Source organism: Narcine bancroftii, chromosome 3 (genome assembly GCF_036971445.1).
Source record: "Narcine bancroftii isolate sNarBan1 chromosome 3, sNarBan1.hap1, whole genome shotgun sequence".
In the NCBI taxonomy this organism is placed as follows: Eukaryota; Metazoa; Chordata; class Chondrichthyes; order Torpediniformes; family Narcinidae; genus Narcine; species Narcine bancroftii.
Window position 1 is genome coordinate 270649669 of NC_091471.1, and position 26340 is coordinate 270676008.

Consider the following 26340-nt stretch of genomic DNA (forward strand, 5'->3'; position numbering starts at 1 on the left):
AATTTCTTCAATGCTGGTACTCCTAAAATTCATTGAAGTCAATTAAGGGTCTGTGAATGCCAAGATGATGGAAATGAAAGGAATTTCAAAAGAGCTAAACAGAACCATAAATATTTAGAAGATGGAGGCAGCCATTTAACCCATTGTGTGGATGCTAAAAATGGATTTCAGTCAAAATAATTTCTTGGTCTATAATCTGTCAGTTAAATGCACCTCCATCTAGCTTTTAAATGTGGTGGTTTCCTCTTCCATCATTCTCTCACGTAATGAGTTCCAGGGCCCTATTTACTACTGAGTGTATTTACTATTGAGTGAAAATATCTTTCCTCAGATCCTCCTCCTAACCTTTTACCAACCAACTCTACAAATCCTGAATATTTTTCCCCTTGCCAAATCTGTCCTTCCCTATAATAATGTTCTACGCCTCAATTAAATCTTCCCACATTTTCTTTTGTTCCAGAACAAAAAATCCTCTCTGAACTAGTCTTTTCACATAACCACAAATTTTCTTGCCCTGTATGTTCATCTCATAAATCTCTGCTATACATTTCCACTGATGTCACATCCTTCCTGTGGTAAAGCGAGCCAAACTGTACACACAACCCTGACTATTCCCTAATTCATGTTTTATATGGTTCTTGCTCGAGTTCTATATTTCAGCCAAAAAGGACAAAATTCTTGAATGCCTCTTGACCCATCTTTTATCAAATTGCCCAATTATCTCAGGGGGCATCCAGCTATTTATTGTGCATTCTCTTGCCTGGTTATTTTTCTTTCTGTGAAAACAAATTGAACTTGAAACGTTAAGGTTTGCCATGGCTGAAAGGATTCTAGAACCATTCTTAACACCCTTCCTCTTCTGCCTCAAAATAGGAAAGCAACCAGTGTTAAATCTATACTTGGCTATTTTAGAAAGGAATTAGTTTGAAGTGGATCAGGTGTCTGTTCAGAATATTTCCTACATTGCAATGTTCATTTCCCACAGTTGGTGGTAGAACATTGGCCAAAGAAAGTCATTAGAGAGAGATAAATATCTCAAAAGTTATTTAATTATTTTAGAAAGTAAGGATTTTTCAGTGCAGATCTTTTCAATGTTATACAGGATTGACTCTGCAAAGAGGTAGATTACAAATAATTGTAGACTTGATTTGATGAAGGGCTCAAGCCCAAAATGTCAGTTATGCATTTTATCTTTGCTATATAAAGGATACTGTTTGACCTGCTGAGTTTCTCCAGCACGTTGTGATTTTAGTAGATTACAAGTAGAGTTGATGAATCAAGATGTTATCTTAAGTTCCCTGATGAATGGTCCAGGCCTGAAAAGCCAACAGCCTTCGCCTTTCCATGAATACTGCCTGACCTGCTGAGTTCTTCCAACACTATATGCATTGATCTTAAATATAATTGTTAAAAATGTTACCTGGATTGCAGTATCTAGAATACAAAGAAAGTTTGAGTAGACTGGGTCTTTATTCATTGGAGCATAGAAGGTAGAGGGGGATTTGATAGAGGTATTTAAAATTATGAGGGGAATAGACCGAGGAGATGTGAATAGCCTCTTCCCCTTGAGGGTAGGTGAGATTGGAACAAGGCGTCATAAGTTAAAGGTGGGGTGGGGGGGGGGGGAAGTTTAGAAGTTACATGAGGGGAAACTTCACTTAGAGAGTGGTGGCTGAGTGGAATGACCTTCCTGAAGAGGTGGTTGAAGCAGGGTCAATTTTGTCATTTAAGAGAAGGTTGGATGAGTGCATAGATGTGAGGAGATTGGAGGGTTATCGACAGAGAGCAGGTAGCTGGGATTAGAGATCACTTAAATTGGTGTGGACTAGAGGGGCTGAGATGGCCTGTTTCTGTACTGCAATTGTTATATGGTTATTCATTTTAAAAAAACAATGCAGAAAATAATGTAGCTTCAGTAGATAGAAAAACTGAGTTCATGGTTCATATTGATTACTTGTTATTAAAACTGGGTAACAATACAATGGAGAGAAAGATGGCTGAGAGAGGTTGTGATCAAGGACATAGCAGGAAGACAAAAATATGAAAGAAAAGTGTGATGCGCTGTGGTGCAGCAAAGATACAAAATTCGAGACGGTACTACAGGCTTTAAACAGCTTAAATTTGAACACCAGGTCTCTGTGTGTTCCACGTGTCCGACTAATTTAGGAAAGGGCTGGCTCAAGTCTTTATCTGGCCTGGTGACTGACAGCCTCCCACGTTGACTACCTGAAGGCACTGTGGTTGTCCCCTGAAGTAGACTGGTAGGAATGCGGCCAGTGTAGTGGTTGTATCACCCCATAGGTCTACCATGTAAGAAGGAAGATAGAATTTAGCAAGTAATAAGAGGTGTCTTGTCACAGTGTAAAAATTTAAAATTATAAAAAGAGAGATAAAATAAGAATCAAAAACTGGCATTGCTAATTATCTGAAATTCTTGAACCTAATTTTGAATCGAGAAGGCTGTGATTGCCCAGATGCTGCACAAACTCAGGGTTTGAGAGAACAGTGCAGAAGGCTGAAGACAGATTTGTGAGTGGGAGCAGTTGGAAAAACTAAAGTTATTCCTAAATGAAGCATAAAGCCACACTTGTGAACTGACTGCAGATGCTTTCCACAGTGGTTACCCAGCCTTCCAATTCCCCATTGTAAACTAACATTAGGAAAACCTTTTCTGATCAACCTAAAACATTGCCTATGAATTTTCTCGTGCTCGCTCTCTCGTGCTCGCTCTCTCGTGCTCGCTCTCTCGTGCTCGCTCTCTCGTGCTCGCTCTCTCGTGCTCGCTCTCTCGTGCTCGCTCTCTCGTGCTCGCTCTCTCGTGCTCGCTCTCTCGTGCTCGCTCTCTCGTGCTCGCTCTCTCGTGCTCGCTCTCTCGTGCTCGCTCTCTCGTGCTCGCTCTCTCGTGCTCGCTCTCTCGTGCTCGCTCTCTCGTGCTCGCTCTCTCGTGCTCGCTCTCTCGTGCTCGCTCTCTCGTGCTCGCTCTCTCGTGCTCGCTCTCTCGTGCTCGCTCTCTCGTGCTCGCTCTCTCGTGCTCGCTCTCTCGTGCTCGCTCTCTCGTGCTCGCTCTCTCGTGCTCGCTCTCTCGTGCTCGCTCTCTCGTGCTCGCTCTCTCGTGCTCGCTCTCTCGTGCTCGCTCTCTCGTGCTCGCTCTCTCGTGCTCGCTCTCTCGTGCTCGCTCTCTCGTGCTCGCTCTCTCGTGCTCGCTCTCTCGTGCTCGCTCTCTCGTGCTCGCTCTCTCGTGCTCGCTCTCTCGTGCTCGCTCTCTCGTGCTCGCTCTCTCGTGCTCGCTCTCTCGTGCTCGCTCTCTCGTGCTCGCTCTCTCGTGCTCGCTCTCTCGTGCTCGCTCTCTCGTGCTCGCTCTCTCGTGCTCGCTCTCTCGTGCTCGCTCTCTCGTGCTCGCTCTCTCGTGCTCGCTCTCTCGTGCTCGCTCTCTCGTGCTCGCTCTCTCGTGCTCGCTCTCTCGTGCTCGCTCTCTCGTGCTCGCTCTCTCGTGCTCGCTCTCTCGTGCTCGCTCTCTCGTGCTCGCTCTCTCGTGCTCGCTCTCTCGTGCTCGCTCTCTCGTGCTCGCTCTCTCGTGCTCGCTCTCTCGTGCTCGCTCTCTCGTGCTCGCTCTCTCGTGCTCGCTCTCTCGTGCTCGCTCTCTCGTGCTCGCTCTCTCGTGCTCGCTCTCTCGTGCTCGCTCTCTCGTGCTCGCTCTCTCGTGCTCGCTCTCTCGTGCTCGCTCTCTCGTGCTCGCTCTCTCGTGCTCGCTCTCTCGTGCTCGCTCTCTCGTGCTCGCTCTCTCGTGCTCGCTCTCTCGTGCTCGCTCTCTCGTGCTCGCTCTCTCGTGCTCGCTCTCTCGTGCTCGCTCTCTCGTGCTCGCTCTCTCGTGCTCGCTCTCTCGTGCTCGCTCTCTCGTGCTCGCTCTCTCGTGCTCGCTCTCTCGTGCTCGCTCTCTCGTGCTCGCTCTCTCGTGCTCGCTCTCTCGTGCTCGCTCTCTCGTGCTCGCTCTCTCGTGCTCGCTCTCTCGTGCTCGCTCTCTCGTGCTCGCTCTCTCGTGCTCGCTCTCTCGTGCTCGCTCTCTCGTGCTCGCTCTCTCGTGCTCGCTCTCTCGTGCTCGCTCTCTCGTGCTCGCTCTCTCGTGCTCGCTCTCTCGTGCTCGCTCTCTCGTGCTCGCTCTCTCGTGCTCGCTCTCTCTCTGTTTCTCTCTCTCTGTTTCTCTCTCTCTCTCTCTCTGCAGAAGTTGCTGACTTACTATTTCCAGCTTTTTTTAATTATATATACTTTTTAGAATCTTCAATATTGAGAATTTGAAATATCTATGTTGTGATTTCCACCTGACAGTTCTATTGATTATGTTTAAGAACATTGGAGACAAAAGGATTTCAAGCAGTGGCTCATTGTGCTAGCACAGTAAAGTGGGTCATAGCATTTTATTTACAAATGGTTCTACAAGGAAATAAATGAAGGAATTTACATTAATTGATGTTAGTTGTCGGGAAGTCATGCTAGTGCTGGAAAAAATTACGCAAGTCAGAAGATTGAATTTTCAAACAGGTGTGTAACAGTGGATTAACCAGTTTATCTCCATTGTGATCCAGAAAGTCAACAAATATAACATTGATGGAATTAAAAACATGTCAAACAATATCTTTTCATAATGATGCAATATTATTACAAATAGTTAGCTCATTTTCTGGATCTACTTTGATTGGTCTAATACCTTTAAAACACCAAAGATATTCCGGCCCACAAACCTGTGCCATCTAAATACACCAATTAACCTACAAATCCCGCACATTTTTGGAATGTGGGAGGAAACTGGAGCACCCTGTGGAAACCCATGCAGATACGGGGGAAAACTCCTTACAGACAGTGCCAGACACTGTAACAAGCATTGCATTAACCACACTCGTTTCATTTCAGGGAAAAAGAGTTGAATTGCTAAACAGATGTTTTCCTTAGCAATTTGTCAAGATCATTTGACCCACAAAGGCACAAGATGTTGGGATGTTGAAAGTACAACAGAAAATGCTGGCAACACTCTCCAGTCAGGCAGCATCTGCTGAAAGAGAAGCAAAGTTAACATTCATGGTCAAAGACCCTCGGTTTAAGCAAAGTTAACATTCATGGTCAAAGACCCTCGGTTTATTTGATCTTTCCTCACTTCTCACCATACAATGCAATGCTGAACAAGTCATTCCAAATATCCAAAAATGATTATTATTGCATCCAGTGACACAAGGACAGCTTCTCCCCCCCTCTACCATCAGTTTGCTGAATGGACAATGAACCACAGGCACTTCACTTTCTCCTATTTTCTTCCACTCTTTATTTTGAAGTGTAATTGTCACAATATTTGCCTTGAAACGCTGCTGCAAAACAATGAATTTTGTGACATATTCAGGACAATAAATTCCAATAGTGATTCTGAATCCTCAATGAATGCAGTTGGAAGATTTGTCTGATGCAAGAAATTTTCCCAAATGAAAATATGGTTGGGCAAACCTCATATTTACTCACATGGGGTATATTGTTAAATTAATTCAAGGTCTCTGCATATTATTTACAAACAACAGACTTTTTCCAAGTTCATTAGCCTGAAGCTGCATCTAGTAGAATAAATAATTCATTTAACATTCCCACAAATACTCAAAAGTTATAAACAGTGGAAGTGACCGTTTGTGCAGAATAATATCCAAGAGCAAAATGTGGACCGCACACAGGCCCCTTCTTTTCAACTCTCCTCAGCACCAAGTTAAAATGTGCATTGTGATGTGGCAAGGATATTCCTTTGAGGCATAATCTTCAGAAGATGAATGTTTTACAAGAATATCATTGTTTGCTTTATAAGTGGCCCACCAGCATTAATAAAAATATGACTGCCAAATTAAAAAAAAGCAATGAGAAATATTTTGAGGAAAATGGCAACCAGTTAATGCAATTTAATTTTAACCTAGGCCTTCAGCACAGTAACAGGCCCTTCTGGAGCACAAGCTCATGCATCCTAAATAACCCAATTGACCTACAACCCCCGGTACGTTTTTGAAGGGCGGGAGGAAACTGGCGCACTGGAGAAAACCTATGCAGACAAGGGGAAAACAGACAAACTCCTTCCAGACAGCGCCAGATTTGAACCCGGGTCACTGGCGCTGACACAGCGTTGTGCTACGCTAACTGTGCCACCCCTCATGTTTGGGAAAGTTTCACCCTAAAACCTGAAAATGGGAACTTCACTCGAAGGAGTAGTTGGCCCAAAGTGGAATCGCAGAATAAGAACGGATATCCTATCTGATAGCCCTGCTACTATGTTACACATGTACTGTACATGTCACTGGAAAAAATAAGTTAATTGTAGGATAACCCTCTCTCATTCAAAAAGTTGAAACATTCTTTGCGTTATGAGAAAACTTCCATTTTTCAAATGGAGCATTTTCATGTCTTAAAACCCAATAACTCCAATGACAGGAACATTGGCCTCATTTCATTTTGAGATGCTTTCTTTGTCCTGTCCGTCCCTCTTTCCTCACCCTCCCTGCAACTTATAAGCAAGTTTTTTCTCCCCTTTTCCATTAAATGACGGGTTCCAACCCTGTTTCTTTCCACAGATGCTGAGTGTATACAGCATCTCTGGTTTTTATCTTTCACCACACCACTTGTTTGCTGTTAGACTATAAAATCAAGTATTGCATTGTGGGATCACGTCCCCTGGAATCGGGTTGAGAATTGTAAACTTGGGTCTAGCTTAGACTTATCTGGATATGTGTTTCACTGACGAAGGACTGTCACATTAACATCCTAACCTCCTCTTTACACAAATATTTTGGCTACAATTCAATATATTATGTAAAACAGGTCCTCAAAAAAACAATTCAATTTATTTGATAAGCCCAAATATCAATAAAAATATGCTGGTAACTAGTGCAAATTCATTTTGTAAGGCAATATTCTTTGGCATAATTGGTTTTCTTTAAACTGTGTAATTAAAGGGCCAAAATCTAATTGTGGTTCAGGATGAACAGGGAAGAATTGTCAAATAATTAAATGGCCAGTTAACTTGCACTACACTTAAGGTATCTTGGCTCTGTCGAACGTGTGAGGAAGGAAAAAATGAGAGAACTGGGGAAAAAATAAATTGGAACATAGAAATTGGATCATAATGCAGACATTTTTCTTCGAAAGAACAAATAAGTTGCATCGTATATTTAGAATCTCAGAAGATTAAGAGAGGAGCAATGATATAAACTGATTTTTTTTCTCCTTTTATTAAGACAAATAAGGAGGGGGTTTAACATATCATGGATCATTTCACAGAACATGATCACATCAGAGAAGTGCAAAATATTATGTAAAGGAACTTTGCGTGCATCATTTGTATAATTTTTATATTCAATATTATTTTTGAACAGTATGAGTTATAATTTAATTGTTTAGTTATTATAAATATAGAATTTGATATCCTGAACCAAATAAGTTATGTAATAATTATGGATATAATTCTAATTTACAATTGATATGTGACATATATGATCATTTGATTTACATTATCATTAATATACCTTGTTAAAAGGGTTTTTGTTAAATTCAATACAAATATTTTAAAAAGAAATAATAATTACAGTCGTCAAAGGAAGAGGAACTAGCCCTTCGACTTGCATTGATTCTGGGAGAGAGATGTCCAACTGTAGTGTTTCACTTTGGCCTTCGGAAAATTGTATCGGAAATTGTACATCTTTGGCTTGGCTTCGCGGACAAAGATTTATGGATGGGTAATGTCCACATCAGCTGCAGGCTCATTTGTGGCTGACAAGTCCGATGCGGGACAGGCAGACACGGTTGCAGCGGTTGCAAGGGAAAATTGGTTGGTTGGGGTTGGGTGTTGGGTTTTTCCTCCTTTGTCTTTTGTCAGTGAGGTGGCTCTGCGGTTTTCTTCAAAGGAGGTTGCTGCCCGCCGAACTGTGAGGCGCCAAGATGCACGGTTTGAGGCGATATCAGCCCACTGGCGGTGGTCAATGTGGAAGGCACCAAGAGATTTCTTTAGGCAGTCCTTGTACCTCTTCTTTGGTGCATCTCTATCACGGTGGCCAGTGGAGAGCTCGCCATATAACACTATCTTGGGAAGGCGATGGTCCTCCATTCTGGAGATGTGACCTACCCAGCGCAGTTGGATCTTCAGCAGCGTGGATTCGATGCTGTCGGCCTCTGCTATCTCGAGTACTTCGATGTTGGAGATGAAGTCGCTCCAATTAATGTTGAGGGTGGAGCGGAGACAACGCTGGTGGAAGCGTTCTAGGAGCCGTAGGTGATGCCGGTAGAGGACCCATGATTCGGAGCCGAACAGGAGTGTGGGTATGAAAACGGCTCTGTATACGCTAATCTTTGTGAGGTTTTTCAGTTGGTTCTTTGTCCAGACTCTTTTGTGTAGTCTTCCAAAGGCGCTATTTGCCTTGGCGAGTCTGTTGTCTAATTCGTTGTCGATCCTTGCATCCGATGAAATGGTGCAGCCGAGATAGGTAAACTGGTTGACTGTTTTCAGTTTTCTGTGTCCGATGGAGATGTGGGGGGGGCTGGTAGTCATGGTGGGGAGCTGGCTGATGGAGGACCACAGTTTTCTTCAGGCTGACTTCCAGGCCAAACATTTTGGCAGTTTCCGCAAACCAGGACGTCAAGCGCTGAAGAGCTGGCTCTGAATGGGCAACTAAATCGGCATCGTCTGCAAAGAGTAGTTCACGGACAAGTTGCTCTTGTGTCTTGGTGTGAGCTTGCAGGCTCCTCAGATTGAAGAGACTGCCATCCGTGCGGTACCGGGTTTAAACAGCGTCTTCATTGTTGAGGTCTTTCATGGCTTGTTTCAGCATCACGCTGAAGATTGAAAAGAGGGTTGGTGTGAGAACGCAGCCTTGCTAGGATTCTCCTAAATAGAATAATACCTAGTGTCGCCGAGAATGTTCTCCCAGAATCACAGTGCGGCTTTCGCGTAAACAGAGGAACTACTGACATGGTCTTTGTCCTCAGACAGCTCCAAGAAAAGTGCAGAGAACAAAACAAAGGACTCTACATCACCTTTGTTGACCTCACCAAAGCCTTCGACACCGTGAGCAGGAAAGGGCTTTGGCAAATACTAGAGCGCCTCGGATGCCCCCCAAAGTTCCTCAACATGGAAACTGTACATAGCTTTGCAGTAAATGGATTCATATCGAAATCAATGTTTTGATCCTTTGTGATAAAAACTTTGCAATTAATTTCTTCTTGTATTGATTATTACACCCAAGGTCAATAATGCATGGACTTCAATGTTTTTTTTATAGAGATTTACACTTCAAGCATCAATTAAGTAAGATGTTGTAAATCATGCGGGTCTTTCAGGGGTGCAGTTGGAATCTGTTGCAATGATTATAAATCAAGTGTTAAACCAAAGAATTAGAATTACGTGGTGGAACTAGTCAACTGTGAAATGTTTAATAGTGAGCAAGATTATTCATTCATTTCAAAGTTAAAATGAGTTTGCTAACAACATTTTCTAGAAGTATTTAACATTATTAAATTTGCAGTATTTGTCAATTCAATGTCACGGATAGTGATTCTAAATGTAATGAGTTGGAGTTAGTTTTATGCAAGTTGATAGCTATTAAGGCAAGGCAGGGTTATTCACTAGGTTGAACTATTTTCTTGCAGGGCAAACAACAAATTGCTTTGGAAATTTATCAGCTCAGTGCCAAATGGAGAAAACCTCTCAGTTATTCAACTACATGCATAATTTATTGTTAAATTAATTTGGCATTGTTCAGGTAGATATACTGATGAACTCTGTACTGATGATGCAATAATGCAGCATGCAGGAGGGGGGATATAGATCAGCTTGTTGAGTGATGCCACAACAACAACATTGCACTCAGTGTTGGCAAAGCCAAGGGAGAGAATATGAACCGGACCTCGTCGAGGTGTCAGCAATGGAAATGGTTAAGAACTTCAAGTTCCAGGGTGTCAACATCTCTGAGGAACTATCCTGGGGCCTCCATGCCAATGCAATCATGAAGAAGGCTCATGAGGAGTTTGAGGAGATTTGGCAAATCATCAAAGACTTTTGCAAGTTTCTATAAATGCACCATGAAGGGCATTCTGATTGATTGCGTCGCTGGGTGGAATGCAGACGCCAAGGCACTGGGTAGGAAAAAGACTACAGAGATTTGTGAACTCGGCCAATGTCATCAGGTCTCCACTCCATTAATGACATGTACAAGAAGAGGTCTTAAGAAAGCACCCTCTATCCTCAGGGACCCTCCCCACCCACGTCTTCATCGCTGCTACCGTTGGGAAGGAGATACAGGAGAATGAAGATGAACACTCAGAGGCACAAGAACAGCTTCTCCTCCTCTGTGAGCAGATTTCTGAATGGACAATGAGCCATACACACTACTTCACTTTCTCTCATTTTTGCAGTAATTTATTTAGTTTAAAACGTAATTTTATAGTAATATTTTCACTGTAATCCTGGTGCAAAATAACAAATTTTGTGACATGTTCATGGCAGCAAATTCTGATTCTAATATAATACCACGCAGTATTCTGTTGCCCATCAATACAGACTATTCCTCATGTGCTCAACTCCTAAAGTTAAACATAGAATCTGGGGAATAAACCCAAAAAAAGTACACTGGAAGGAAAATGATTGGACAAGGCAGATTTGTAAACAGCAGCAGATTAAAACGTAACCAAGATAAATTGGGATTACTTACTATCTCAATCTTGGAGCATGTGAAAATTTCAATGATGTGGTCACCTGTTCCACTTGGCCCTTTGAGTCCAACAGAACAAATTAACCAGGACGTTCTCATGAGATGAAAGTGAAAAGGTTAGGTTGGCTTACTATAGCAATAGAAGAATTGAGATAATGCATTTGATTACTTGTTTTATTTTTCTGTGAAGTGTGGGGACATCAGAAACAAAGTCACATTTAGTTGCCACTGAAGAAGCATCTTTCTTGAATTGCTGCAACCCCTGCATTGAAGTTAACATAACAACTACAGCACGGAAACAGGCCATTAGACCCTTCTAGTCCGCACCGAACCAAACACTCCTCTCTAGTCCCACCTACCTGCACAATGACCATAACCCTCCACCTTCTTCTCATCCATATACCTGTCCAGCTTTTTCTTAAATAATAAAATTGACTCTGCCGCCATAACATAATGCTTTATGTAATGTTGGGAGCAAGTTCTCAGATCATCAAAACCAGTGACGATGTGGGAGCAGCAAAGTAGTTCTCAGTCAGAATTGGGTGTGACTCAGTGGAAAAAGGCAGTGAGTAGCGTTCCCCAAAACTGAGGCCTTTGTCCTTCTCAAAGGGCAGGGCCATGAGTTTTGAGAGGTGCTGTTGGTAATAATTACATTGGGCAATGAAGCATTTTCTTCCTGAACCCTTTTGGATGTATTTTATGGATTTTGGACTGTTGATTGCGAAAATAATCTTAAAATTTTCTGATCACATTCCTTTTTTTTTTTAAGATACCTGTATAACCAATTTTTGTGATTTCCTGTCATATTTTAAGTCGCCTTCAAGCATACAAAGCCACGAAGTGCAACGTGCCTTTGAAAATTCATTTTCTGCTTTCACACTTGGGCTTGGATCATGGAGCAGTCAGTGACAAACATGTGAAAGGTTTCACCAGAACATTGCGAACATGGACCACCAGTATCAGGGCAATTGGAATCCATCAATGCTGGCGCCCATTGTTGGACACTGACACCAGAGGCATCAAATACTGAATACAAACAGAAATTAGGGTAGTTGAACTATTGCATCATTATGCGATTAAACATGCTAAAATTAATAAAAATTAATTTAATGTTTCTCCAACTTCCTACGTGATACAGCAAATCTGAAATTATTTTTGTGTTCAGCTTGAAGTAATCCCCAAATTTTTTTTTCAAGAAGCAAACCTTTTCAAAAAAATTGTCCAAAGACATTCTAAAGATTGTGTGTACTGCAGGCACTTTGTGCCAGTAATTGGGGGCAGTGAATGCTCCAAGCAGCAGAGATTGCCAATCTTGTAGGATTTGTCATAGGTTAATTTGCAGAATAGATTTCCATCACAATCCTGTCTTGTGATATTAAGAAGTGATTCACTTGGTGTGAGATGCTCTTGTAGTGAGAGACTTCATGTTGTTGGTTCAACTCTGATTCTGCACGTTCCTCAGAATAATTATTGTTAAGGATTCATGAATGGTAATCCATTTGAATGTGAATGGGCAATGTTTAGAATCACTCTTGCTGAAGGTGAGATCAATGAAACCATCAGTCCTTTGGGTTGATAGTTATGGGGCAATATTCTCAACCACGAGGTTAGAGATTGTAGAGGAATTCAATCACACTGCTCATCACAGCCCAAGAACCATCTGATTACCCAGTCTAGATCTGTCCTGTGTCTGCCCATTTGGGAAGGAGATGGTGCTATACTATATAAAGAAGGGTTCCCTCAGTATGGCTTCATCTTTCTGGGTACAGATTGGATATTACTCAATACAGATAGATTCCATTTACATGGAGTTGGTCCATACCTCTATAAATCTTTCCTATACATGTACCCATCCAAATGTGATTTAAATGCTGCATTTGTACCCACCTCTACCACTCTCTAGCCACTCATTCCACATACTCACTACCATCGATGAGAAAACCAATGCCCCTCAGGTGGTTCTTCAATTTTTCCCATCTCACCTTAAACCAATGGCTTCTACTTTTAAATTCCCTGACCCTGGGAAAAGGCATGAACATTAATCTTACCTCTGCCCTTCATGATTTTATAAACCTCTATAATTTTATATGTTATAAAAAATTTAATATTTTATAAGCCTCCTTTGCTTCCAGAAAAATTTCCCAGCCTATCCAGTTTCACCCTGTAGCTGAAGCCACATAGGAGGTAACCAGAACTGCATATACAACTCCACCCCTTAGTCTCTGTGCTTCAACGCTGTACAAGGGCCTACCATTTACTGTGGAAGGCCTAAATGAAACATCTCGCATTCTGTGGTCCACTTCCCTGTTGACCTGGATCCAGCAAGAGGATATTTGATAACCTTCTTCAACTATCAATTATACCAGCCATTTTCAACCTTACGGCTATGACTCCCTTAAGCTCAAAGTTCGTGGCCCTCCTTCCCTTTGAAGCACTCAAGTTTAGTTGGTTTCTTTTGTATTTCTCTCCTTCCCGCTTTGTAAAAATGTTATGATTTTAGTCCGTGGCCCTCCTGCTCTGAGGTAGCAGTTCTACTGTCAGTATAACAGTGCCACCCCTGTTTCTTATATGAGTGTCTGTTAGGATCAGTTCAAATCAAATGACTATACAATAGTCATATACAACAGGGTGGCACGGTTGGCACAATGCCTTTACTGCGGCAGCAATCGGGACCAGGGTTCGAATCCCACACTGTCTGTAGGGAATTTGTACGTTCTCCCCGTGTCTGAATGGGTTTTCCCCGGTGGCTCCAGTTTATTCCCACCATTAGGTTAAATGGGTGTAAATTGGGCTGTACAGACTCGTGGGCAGAAATAGCCTGTTACTATACTGTATGTCTAAACTTTAATTTAAATTCAAGCCTCATTTCACCATGGTTTGAACACATATAATTTCAATAATACTGATCCAATACAGAGAAGTTAATACATTCCCAAACCTTTACTCCTTCAGATGCGAGAAAACAAGTTACAGGGGTACAAGCAGATAAGGAGAATGGGAAGTGGCACTGAACTGCTGGGACCCATCATGGAGCAGATGGGCCAAATGAAGGCCTCCCCCGACCCTGTATTATGAAATGTTAATGGTTTCATGCAGGCCTTGCATGTTTCTTGTAATAATTCTGTCTGACCTTTGAGGAGCTGGATGATCAATTTGCGTCTTATTCAAAATTCCTCCCTTAACAACAACGCCGCCCAGAAGCAATTCATTCATTTTTATGACTGATTTTTGCTCCTATCTTGCTGAACTTCAAAGTAATTAATTACACGCAAAATGCTTGAAGATATTCACAAGAGATTCGACAGAAACTATAAAATTTGCATAGTTCTTTGAAACTTCAATGACCAGTATCAAGTACTTAGTTCAACATATAAAAATGTTAAAGCACTGTAGTTTTAGTCACCATCAACTGGCCATTTAAGAAATATTTTATTGGGATTACAAAGTCTTGGTAAGGAACATAAACATTTTGTGCTACAATGCATGCCTGCACTATATTTTGTCTGTTTTAAGAAAAAAATAACAAAAATATAGGTTGTCAGTTGAAGTGTTCTAAATCCTCGAGATTTTACTATACAAAAGGATTTTCCGAGAATGCCTGTGTTAGCAACTTGGAATAAACCATGTCGAGTTTTTGAAACTTGTTTTTGAAGATATTCCTTGCTTAAAGGTTAGTATAAATATTAATGCACTCATTGAAAAGTGGCACTTAAAGGTCAATGTTTTGTACCATTTAGATTTTTGGAACATTGGGATCTCTTCTGGGGAAGGTGGGACCTGTACAGTTTGGATAGCTTACACCTGAACTCGAGGGAAAGCAATATCCTTGTGGGCAGGTTTGCTAGTGTAGTTCGGGAGGGTTTAAACTAGTTTACAAGGGGGGTGGGACCAGGTCAGCGATAGATCAGTGGAAGAAATGCATGGAGATCTATCATTTAGAGAGGTTTTAAGGAAGGAGAAGCAGAATATAGGGTATGAAAGTAGTAAGGTAGAAGGGCTAAAGTGCATGTACTTGAATGGAAGAGGCAGCAGGTGTAAGGGTGATGAACTGAAAGCCTGGATACATGCAGTATGTGGAACTATGATGCAGTGGCCATAGTTCCTGGGTGGCATCAGGGCAGGAATGGATTCCTGGATTTCAGTGTTTTTACAGAGGGGGGAGAAGGGGAGGCATTAATGGTCAGGGATACTATTACAGCTGCAAAAAGGGTGAGTAATGTAGCAAGATCATCTTTTGAGTCAGTATGGGTGGAAGTTAGGAACAGGAAGGGAGCAGTTACTCTATTGGAAATATTCCCACAAGCCTCCTGGTAACAGCAGGGATAGGAAGGAGCAGGTTGGGAGGCAGATTTAGGAAAGGTGCAAAACTAACAATGTTGCTATCATGGGTGACTTCAACTTCCTTGATATTGACTGGCTCCTATTTAGTGCTAAAGGTTGAGATGGGGCAGAGTTTGTTAAGTGTGTCCAGGATGGATTCCATCAGTCTGCCACGACAGGTCACAGATCTCTCAGTGGGTGAACATTTGGGGGACGGTGATCACTGCTCCCTGGCCTTTAGCATTGTCAAGGTTCAAGGAGAGAGTCAGAGAGAACAGGAAAATATTTAATTGGGGACGGTCAAATTATGAGGCTATAAGGCTTGAACTTGCGGGTGTGAATTGGGATGACACTTTTGCAGGGAAATGTGATCGATGTTTAGGGTTCTCTTGCAGGATGTTAGGGATAATTTGTCCTGATGAGGCAGAGAAAGAATGGTAAGGTAGAAAATCTAGTCAGGTGGAAGACAGCATAAATGAGGTTCAGACAGCAAGGGTAAGATAGGTCACTTGAAGAATATCAGTTCGCAAGAAAAGAGAATAAGAGGGATGGAGAAAAACAAGAAAGGGGCATAGGAAGGCCTTGATGAGGCATTCTTCACTTATGTGAAGAACAGAAGGATGACAGGAGTGAAGATTGGACTGATTAGAGATACAGGTGGGAAGAGGTGCCTGGGTGAGGTCCTCAATGAATACTTCTCCAGTATTCACCAAGGAGTGGAACCTTGATGACAGTGAGGACAGTACAGTGAGGTTGATGATCTAGAGAATGTTGATATTAAGAGAGAGGAGGTGTTAGTGCAGTTAAATATGCATTAGGATGGATAAGTCCCCAGGGCCTGACAGAATATTCCCAAGCTGCTCCATGAGGTGAGGGAGGAGATTGTTGAGCCTTTGACTAGGATTTTTGTGTCCTTGTAATCCATGAGGATGGTGCTGGAGGATTGGAGAGTGCAAAATGTTGTCCCCTTGTTGAAAAAAGGTAGTAGGGTAAGTCCAGGTAATTATAGGCCAGTAAGTGTTATGTCTGTGTTGGGCAAGCTATTGGAAAGGATTCTTAGAGATAGGATCTATGGACATATAGAGAATTATGGTCTGATCAGGGACAGTTAGCATTGCTTTGCAAAGGGCGGATCTTGTCTCACAAGCCTGATAAAGTTATTTGAGAAGGTGACCAGACATATTAGTAAGGGTAGTATGGTGGATGAGGTCTACATTAGGCATTTGACAAGGTTCCACATGGTAGGCTTATTCAGAAAGTCAGAAGGCATGGGATCCAGGGAAGTTTGGCCGTGTGGATTCAGAATTGGCTTGCCTATAGAAAGCAGAAGGTTGTAATGGAGGGAGTGCATTCGGATTAGAGGGCTGTGACTAGTGGAGTCCTTCAAGGATCGTTCTGGGACCTCCACTTTTTGTGATTTTTATAAATAACTTGGATGAGGGGTAGAAGGGTGGGTTGGCAAGTTTTCAGATGACACAAATGATGGTGATGTTGTGGATAGTGTAAAGGATTGTAGAAGATTGCAGAGGGACATTGATAGGATGTAGAGCTGGGCTGAGAAGTGGTAGATGGAGATCAATCCAGAGAAGTGTGAGGTGGTTCACTTTGGACAAACTCCCAGGCAGAATACAAAGTTAATAGCAGGATTCTTGGCGTGTGGAAGAGCAGAGGGATCTGGGGGTCCATGTCTACAGATCCCTGAAAGTTGCCTCAAAGGTAGACAGGGTAGTTAAGAAACCTTATGGGATGTTAGCAAGGATTGAGTTTGAGAGCCGCGAGGTAATCATGCAGCTCTACAAAACTCTGGTTACACCACATTTGGAGAACTGTGTCCAGTTCTGGTCACCTCATTATAGGAAAGACATGGAAGTGCTGGAAAGGGTGCAGAGGAGATTTACCAGGATGCTACCTAGAGAGTTTGCATTATGAGCAGAGATTAAGATAGGGGTTTACTCTTTGGAGAGGAGGAGGATGAGGGGAGACATGATAGAGGTATACAAGTGGGTGGCCAGCACCTCTTTCCCAGCTCAATACAAGAGGGCATGGCTTTAAGGTAATGGGTGGGAAGTACACGAGAGATATTAGAGGAAAGTGTTTTTACCCAGAAAGGGGATGGTGTGTGGAATGCATGACCTGGGTCAGTGGCGGAGGCTGGGACATTGGTGAAGTCAAAGAGATGACTAGACAAGCATATGGAGAAATTTAAAATGGTGGATTTTGTGGGAGGCAGGGACTAAAACCCAGCACAACATTGTGGGCTGAAGGGCCTGTACTGTTCTACATTCTAGATTCCACTTTCCCTTTGGAGAATGACAATGATGAAAAGTGCCTTCATTCATATATTCTACTTACAAAACTGCAGGTGAAAAAATTATTTCTGAGAAATAAGATTTTATCCAATTACCCTGAATTGGGTGGGACATGACTTTGTTAATTTTGGTCTGCTGACTCTGGGTTTTCGTTAAAAGGAACACTAATCTTTAGTGTTGACTTTGTAGCAATACCTACAGGAAAATTGGATGACTCATCTTGTGAATGCAGCTGCAAGACATTTTACCGTTTATGACATATTCTGCCAGGAACCATAATTTTAAGGCGAACCCCAAAACGTTCTTTGTGTTTGTGAAGAACAGAAGGGTGACGAGAATGGAGGCCACTAAAGGATAAAGGAGGCAACATGTGCCTGGAGGCGGAGGAGGTTGGGGAGGTCCTAAATGAATACCCTGCGTCAGTATCACAAGAGAAAAGGTCCTTGATCAGAGTGAGGTCAGAATAGAACAGGCCTGTGTGCTGGGCATTGTGGAAATTAACAAAGAGAAAGTGTTGGATCTTCTCAAAAACATCAAGATTGATAAGCCCTCGGGGCCAAACGCGATATACCTCAGGCTGCTATGGGAAGTGAGAAAAGAGGTAACTGGAGCAGTAGCTAGGATTTTTGAATCATCTTTGGCCGGAGGATTGGAGAATGGAAAATGTAGTCCCCTTGTTTAAAAAGGTAATAAGGAGAATTCTAGGACCAGTGAATCTTGCATCAGAGGTGTTAAACTATTGGAGAGGATTCTGAAGGACAGGATCTATGAGCATTGGAGAAGTACAGCCTACTCAACGATAGTCACCATGGCTTTGTGAAGGGAAGGTCGTGGCTCACAAGCCTAATTTATTTCTTTTGAGGAGGTAACAAATAAATTGATGAGGGTAGGGTGGTAGATGTGGTCTACATGGATTTTAGCAAGGCATTTGACAAGGTCCCCCCATGAGAGACTCATCCAGAAAGTCATGAGGCACCGGATCAGTGGAAGCTTGGCTGTGTGGACAAAAAATTGGATTGCAGGAAGAGAGGCAGAGAGTAGTAGTGGAAGGAAAGTATTCTGCCTGGAGGTCAATGACTCACGGAGGAGCCACAGGGATCTGTTCTGGAACGCCCACTCTTTGGGATTTTTATAAATGACCTGGATGAAGGAGTAGAAGGATAGGTTAGTAAGTTTGCAGATGACACGAAGGTTGTAGAAGTTATGGATGGAGCTGAAGGTTGTCGAAGATTAAAAGAGAATATCAACAGGATGCAGAGTTGGCCAGAAAAGCACCAATGGAGTTCAATCTGAGTAAGTGTGAGGTTATGTATTTTGGAAGGACAAACCAGAAAGCTGAGTACTGGGTTGGTGTTCATTTACTTAAGAGTGTGGATGAATAGAGGGACATTCGTGTTCAAAGGTCCCAAGGTGGCCACACAAATTGATGGGATAGATAAGAAGGCTTATGGGATATTGGACCATTAATTGGGGGATTGAGTTAAGGAGTTGCAACTCTACAAATCTCTGGTTCAACCACACTTAAGAGTATTGTGTTCAGTTCTGGTCACCTCATAATAGGAAGAATGAGGAAGCTGTGGAGAGGGTGCAGAGGAGATTTACCAGGATATTACCTGGATTTGAAAATGTCTTACGAGGCAAGGTTGGCAGAGCTGGGGCATTTCTCTTTAGAACGTAGATTTGATAGAAATCTAAAAGATCATGAAGCATAGATAGGGTGGACAGCCAGCGCCCGTTTCCCAGGGCAGGAACAGCAAACACCAGAAGACATATATACAAAGTGAAGGGAGGGAAGCTTAGGGGAGATTTCAGGGGTGTTTTTTTTTAATGCAGAGCTGAGGGTGCCTGGAATGCCTCCCCAGGGGTGGTGGTGGAGGCTGAAACATTAGGGGCATTTAAGAGACTCTTAGACAGACACATGGATGAAAAGAAAATAAGAGGGAGGGTTTCATATTTTTTTTTAAAAAAAGGAATACAAGGGTCAGCACAACTTCGAGGGCTGAAGGGGCCTGTACTGTAGTGTTCCATGAACTACAAGAAAAATTATCCTTTCCTTCCCTCTGATGCAGGGGCTTCAATCAGGGAAGTGAACCAACCAATCATGAGCACCATTTCTCGTGGGATTGTTAGGTTGATTGCCGGAACATTCATCCGCATAACAAGGAAGAAAAAAAGAAGAGGGTCCTCATGGCAGATGTTACATTAAAATTGCTATAAACTTTCAATTTCAAATAAAGTTTGTTGTCACTTACTAAAAGTCTCCAATCAAGACTGCAATGTTGTTGGCAATCACTTTACCAGTCTGTCAAACATCAATCCTGCTACTACTGTAAATCTATTCTTTGCTGAAGTTAATGAATCCCATGAGATACTGGGATTAGGGTGGACCAACAGGAGAAAGGCAAGGTAAAAATTTTAAACCTAATATAAAGTTTATTCAATAATAAAAATCACGTTGTGTTATTGAAAAATGATAAAGAGACTTAATAAAATAGAAATAGCTGTTGGAAGAGGTGAGAAGGCAAACGATAATTATTTGCACCTCTAATGTGGGAACATTTCTTCAACTTTTTAATACAAAATACTTTTACTGCAATGAAGCTGTTTTTAGACCTTTAAGCATACAAGTTTAGGCAACATGTATTAGTTAGCCCAATGCTATTACAGGACCAGTGCCCTGGGTTCAAATCCGACGCTGTAAGGAGTTTGTACGTTCTTCCCATGTTTGCATGGGTTTCCTCTGGGTGTTCCAGTTTCCTCTCACCCTTCAAAATGCACCCGGGTTGTAGGTCAATTGGGTGTAATTGGGCAGCACGGACTCGTGGGGCAGAAGGGCCCGTTACTGTGCTGTATGTTTAAATTTAAACAAATTCTCTCAAAGTGTCTTTCAACTTACTGGCAGCCTATCATTATTTAAATAGTATTTTTAATGAATCTGTTCATCCAGTGATACATATCACTCTGCTTTTTGTCTCGCTGCAGTTAATTGCTTTGGTGGAATTAAATAAAGAGAGAGAATGGCGCTGTAAACATAACTAGTTTTAACACCTCTGCATACCTCAGGTCAAATCAATCGTCTCAATTCATGAGATTCTCAAGAACCTCCAACTCCATTTGTAGCAAGTGGGTGGTCAGTATTGATTATTTTTCTATCCATACAGTTGACAAAATTGAAAAGTCCTTCACCTGAACATACCTGAATCATTGCTCTGTAGAATTATATGTGCCCTTACAGAACATTTAGGTACAGTAGCCATCACTGAAACTTAACTCAGGTTTTCCCATATCCAGTATTTCAGACTCACTCTATCATCAACTTCTCACTCTGAACACAAAAGGGCGGAATGGTTACTGTTGTAGTTAGCTTAACACTGTTACAGCACCAGTGACCCGGTTTGAACGCAGCGCTGCTTGTAAGGAGCTGGTACATTCTCCCCATATCCACGTGGGTTTCCTCTGCATGTTCTAGTTTCCTCCCACGTTTTATAAACGTACTGTGTGAGTAGGTTAATTGATCACAGATGTATTTGGGTGGCATGGGCATGTGGGCCAGAGGGGCCCGGCGGGCCAGAGGGGCCCGGTTCTGTGCTAAATTACGATAAATAAACTCTAACAGCAGTTAGAATTTATTAACAAAGATTAACCATGCTGATGCCATTGAAAAGGTTTACTGGTTCCATCTTTTGAAACTCTTTCCTCACCCAGATCCTCCCAATGATTATTGATGCTCAGAAGAAGCCCTCTGTTTATTTTAATCTATCTACTCAGAAGTTGCAGATATTATAGGCAATCCTGACTTTTATTGACACATTTTGTGCCCCTGAACTGAAGAGGTGTTTGAGATTTTGTCGAGGTAATCTAGTTTTAGACTGGTGTTGATTCAGGTTTCAAATACATTAACACAGGGGTAGCCAACCTTTTAACTTGGACATACACCTGAGCCCACGAGTCCATGCCGCCCAATTAACCTACTACTCCAGTGTGTTCTTGTGGGCCAAAATGGCCTGTTACTATGCTGTATGTCTAAATTAAAAATTAAAAGGTTGGATACCCCTGCATTAACACATTTTAATGAATTAACTAACATATTAAAATACAAATACAACTTGATTAATGCTTATGCTGGGACAGTTGCAGATAACAGACAGTAGGCTCTTTCAGATTGTTGCACCTGAGTAACCCTCCTGGGACCTGGGTGAGATAACTGGGTTGTGGGTGCCTTCTGCACCTTTCAAATAGCAGCCTAACCTCTACCTGTTAAATCACCAACCCGGCAATTTAAGGGGGGGGGATCCTGACCCTGTGATGATGAGGTGAGTTATGTGTCACAGGGAATCCCCTGTTCTTTCTGTTCTCTTTCTGTTTAAACTTCCAGAGTTACCAGGTGAATCACTTCCCCTTTCAAATAGGTGAAGGAGAATACCCGAGTGAGTTTTATTGGGTTCTCTGACCACCTCTGAGGTAGGTCTGGGACCCGGGTAAATTTTGACAGGGCATGCCTGGTTCAGCCCTTTCAAATAGCATTGTACCTGGGTCTTCAACCTAGCAAATTACCCAGTAAACCCCATTTTAAAAGGCCATTTGTAAGGGCCTACTGAATGTGTGTTGCCTGGCAATGACAGCCAAGCTGTAATTCCATTCACCCTGACTAAGGACAGCGAGAGGCTCTGGAATGAGAGTTGCCAACAGCCTGGCTGATCACTTTCAAACGTCTTGTTTCTCTCTGGAATCATGTGATTTACATGAATTGTGGAGTTGGGGGGGGGGGGAGGAACAATCACAAAATACCTTAGAGGAAGGTGACACATCCGCATGATTGATCCACAATATGCTGACTCATGTAGATGGACATTCCATAGCTTAATACTGATGGGACGATGCTTGCTGCCTAGGAGATGACTGTTTTGATTTGGTTAGTGCCAGCATTGGAGAATTTAAACCCATGTATGGGGAGATGATAGTCCTCCCCCAGGCCTGTGTATCAAGTAGAGAACAAAAGCCAGAGTCTTTCATTCCTCAGGAGAGAAAACTGCTGATTGAGACCTCACCCAGAACCTGGATTGAAGATCAACATCAATGGTCCACAATTTCCTTCCCCAAAGATCATTAATGAAGCAGATGTGCTTTATTAGATGATCATTTCATGGTGACCATGAATACAACCCACTTGTTTTTTAAATTTCATATTTATTTAATTACTGAGCTGCTGTGGTAGGACTCAAACTTAAGTCCTTGGATCAACGGTCTTCCACTTACCCTACGTGAGACCATAACAATGTATGTGATTCTGCTACTTCTAAATTTTTTTTCCAGACTATTAAATGGTTTAATTACCATTTCACATTTAATCCCTCTGAAGAAAAAAAGCTAAATGAATATTTGTTTTTCAAACTATAATTAATTTCCTATCCTCAGTGACATAATTGTTGGTGTTGCAGGAAAAGAGTGAGTGTACCAACATTAAAGGTCCATGCATGGTATTTTTCAGTGCACACCCACCTTGATACTGTTGTTTCTTCCATACTGGAGTTAGACTGTTACCAGCTAAAAATCAAATTGGAATGAAAGACCTTCTGACAGCAGAGCTCATGGCCTTTAATTCCAGGGAGCTGGTGATCAGGGTCATAACCAAAACAATGGGTTACAGATCCCTCTCTTGCAATTAAATGTCAGGTGTGGCTCAGCACCAAGCCTCTGACTCAGAAGATTGGCTTTCAAACCCAGTCCAGAGCCTTGTACACAACATTTTAGATGGACAGATTCTCAAACGGTGCAATAAGTATGTCTGGAAGATGCTTTGGAAGAGCTAGACAACATTGGTTTTGTAAAGCGAACTCCCAAATACTTCACAGGAAGAGGGTGGGAGATGCTGGTCCGGGAAAATGATGGGCAAGGTCGGGTGAACAATTAATAATTACAATTGATAATAGAAAGGATGAAACTAACAGTGGAAGAAATGGAAGGTCAGTGGTAGATCAGGAAGAACATCGGACCTAAACCTTGCATTAACAGTGTAGGGTGTGATTGTGTTGAGGGGCGTCTTTTTGTTTTTCGGTGGAGTCATTAAACCACTAGTCAAAAGAACCCTTTGCATGGTTTCTAACTGCACAATCACAATAAACCCAAAGATCTTCACAAAGTGGAACATTTAGGGGGGGGGGGGGAAACAACAGGGTTAAGGTTTTTTTTAATAGACTCAAGAGTTGTGCATACCTGGAATGCTTTGCGAGGGATGGTGGTAGAGGCTGGAAAATAAGGAGCACTTGGATGAAAGGAAAATAGAGGGTAGGATGGGTCAGCACAACATCGAGGGCCGAACGGCCTTAACTGTGCAGACAGCGTGTGTCCCCCCCCCCCAGTGGTGACCCAGTAGCGAGTGAGTGAAAAGAAATCAACGCTTCCCACATCCATTCCTCTCCTAGTTTCGCCCTGTGAGCTGCCTTGGGAAATACATGGGTGCGTGTCTGTCAGCTCTCGGTTCACCACCCAGACCCACACACGGGGGCTCCGCCGTTTGGAGGCTGGAGGGACTCGGCCCTTGATCGAGGAAGGTCCGCTTGACCTGCCGAGTCTCTCCAGCACCGGGCTGGACCTCCCCGCGTTGACAGCCGCCCTCCTCTGCGGAATGGAGCGGGGACGGGTGGTGGGAGGGGGGGGGGACGGGTGGTGGGAGGGGGGGGGGACGGGTGGTGGGAGGGGGGGGGGACGGGTGGTGGGAGGGGGGGGGGACGGGTGGTGGGAGGGGGGGGGGACGGGTGGTGGGAGGGGGGGGGGACGGGTGGTGGGAGGGGGGGGGGACGGGTGGTGGGAGGGGGGGGGGACGGGTGGTGGGAGGGGGGGGGGACGGGTGGTGGGAGGGGGGGGGGACGGGTGGTGGGAGGGGGGGGGGACGGGTGGTGGGAGGGGGGGGGGACGGGTGGTGGGAGGGGGGGGGACGGGTGGTGGGAGGGGGGGGGGACGGGTGGTGGGAGGGGGGGGGGACGGGTGGTGGGAGGGGGGGGGACGGGTGGTGGGAGGGGGGGGGACGGGTGGTGGGAGGGGGGGGGGACGGGTGGTGGGAGGGGGGGGGATGGGTGGTGGGAGGGGGGGGGGACGGGTGGTGGGAGGGGGGGGGACGGGTGGTGGGAGGGGGGGGGACGGGTGGTGGGAGGGGGGGGGGACGGGTGGTGGGAGGGGGGGGGGACGGGTGGTGGGAGGGGGGGGGGGACGGGTGGTGGGAGGGGGGGGGACGGGTGGTGGGAGGGGGGGGGGACGGGTGGTGGGAGGGGGGGGGGACGGGTGGTGGGAGGGGGGGGGACGGGTGGTGGGAGGGGGGGGGGACGGGTGGTGGGAGGGGGGGGGACGGGTGGTGGGAGGGGGGGGGGACGGGTGGTGGGAGGGGGGGGGGACGGGTGGTGGGAGGGGGGGGGACGGGTGGTGGGAGGGGGGGGGGACGGGTGGTGGGAGGGGGGGGGGACGGGTGGTGGGAGGGGGGGGGACGGGTGGTGGGAGGGGGGGGGGGACGGGTGGTGGGGGGGGGGGACGGGTGGTGGGAGGGGGGGGGGACGGGTGGTGGGAGGGGGGGGACGGGTGGTGGGAGGGGGGGGGGACGGGTGGTGGGAGGGGGGGGGGACGGGTGGTGGGAGGGGGGGGGACGGGTGGTGGGAGGGGGGGGGGACGGGTGGTGGGAGGGGGGGGGGACGGGTGGTGGGAGGGGGGGGGGACGGGTGGTGGGAGGGGGGGGGGACGGGTGGTGGGAGGGGGGGGGACGGGTGGTGGGAGGGGGGGGGGACGGGTGGTGGGAGGGGGGGGGGACGGGTGGTGGGAGGGGGGGGACGGGTGGTGGGAGGGGGGGGGGACGGGTGGTGGGAGGGGGGGGGGACGGGTGGTGGGAGGGGGGGGGGACGGGTGGTGGGAGGGGGGGGGGACGGGTGGTGGGAGGGGGGGGGGACGGGTGGTGGGAGGGGGGGGGGACGGGTGGTGGGAGGGGGGGGGGACGGGTGGTGGGAGGGGGGGGGGACGGGTGGTGGGAGGGGGGGGGGACGGGTGGTGGGAGGGGGGGGGGACGGGTGGTGGGAGGGGGGGGGGACGGGTGGTGGGAGGGGGGGGGGACGGGTGGTGGGAGGGGGGGGGGACGGGTGGTGGGAGGGGGGGGGGACGGGTGGTGGGAGGGGGGGGGGACGGGTGGTGGGAGGGGGGGGGGACGGGCTCCTTACCTAACAGCAGGAGCTTGACTTCTCGGATCCGCCTCTGCTTCTGTTTCTGCAGCGCCTGGTTGATTTTCTTGTTGATGTCGAACGCCACCTTTTCATCCTCCGTCAGGCAGCAGGAGCAGCGACAGCAACACGGCCGCCTCCAGAACGCGGCCATGTGGCCTGGAAACCCCCTCCCTCCCCCTTCGCTCGCTCCCTCCCCAGTCAAAAGCGTTCCGATAGTCGCCCAACTTCCCCCGAAACTTTGGCGGCGGCGCCCGAGTCCCGCCGGGCACGATGAGGGTTGCCTGGGGCAGGGTGAGGGTGTCAGCTGCCTGGGGCAGGACAGGGTGGCTTCAACCGACTGGACGTGAGCGAGAGCGACCCTAATCCGCTGGAAACTCGCGGATCGCACTGAGCTTCCCAGCTCCGAGAATCCCCGGACTCGGTGACACGCCCAGTTAAATCACATTCCCTCTGCGGCTCGCTGAGTCGATGCGACCAGCTCATTGGTGCCAGCCTCCACATCGCGCTCCGACCCTCTTGGCCAATTCAAGTTGGAATAGGGACGCCGCGCACTGAAAGGGGACCCTGCAGCCCCACCGGCGCCGGGACCACGTTGGAGGAGGCAGAGAGGGAGGGGCTTTGCTCATGTGGGCGTGGAGGGGATGGGGCCCAGGTGGAGAGATATGTTGGGGAGGGGGTGGAGAGATATGTTGGGGAGGGGAGGGTGGAGAGATATGTTGGGGAGGGGAGGGTGGAGAGATATGTTGGGGAGGGGAGGGTGGAGAGATATGTTGGGGAGGGGAGGGTGGAGAGATATGT

The 26340-nt window shown here is 45.5% G+C and overlaps 1 protein-coding gene across 2 annotated transcripts in view; it reads right to left on the reverse strand.

Annotated features, from left to right (window-relative positions):
• LOC138758767 (guanine nucleotide-binding protein subunit alpha-14-like) overlaps positions 1–26097 on the reverse strand; it is a 54010-nt gene extending 27913 nt beyond the window's left edge. For both annotated transcript variants that reach the window (XR_011354421.1, XM_069928133.1), the window contains exon 1: positions 25540–26097. Coding sequence is in view for 1 of the 2 variants with exons in the window: in XM_069928133.1 (XP_069784234.1) it covers positions 25540–25693 (154 nt within the window). In the remaining variant the exon portion in view is untranslated. The remainder of the gene's footprint in view (positions 1–25539) is intronic.
• Positions 26098–26340: the final 243 nt, after the last annotated feature.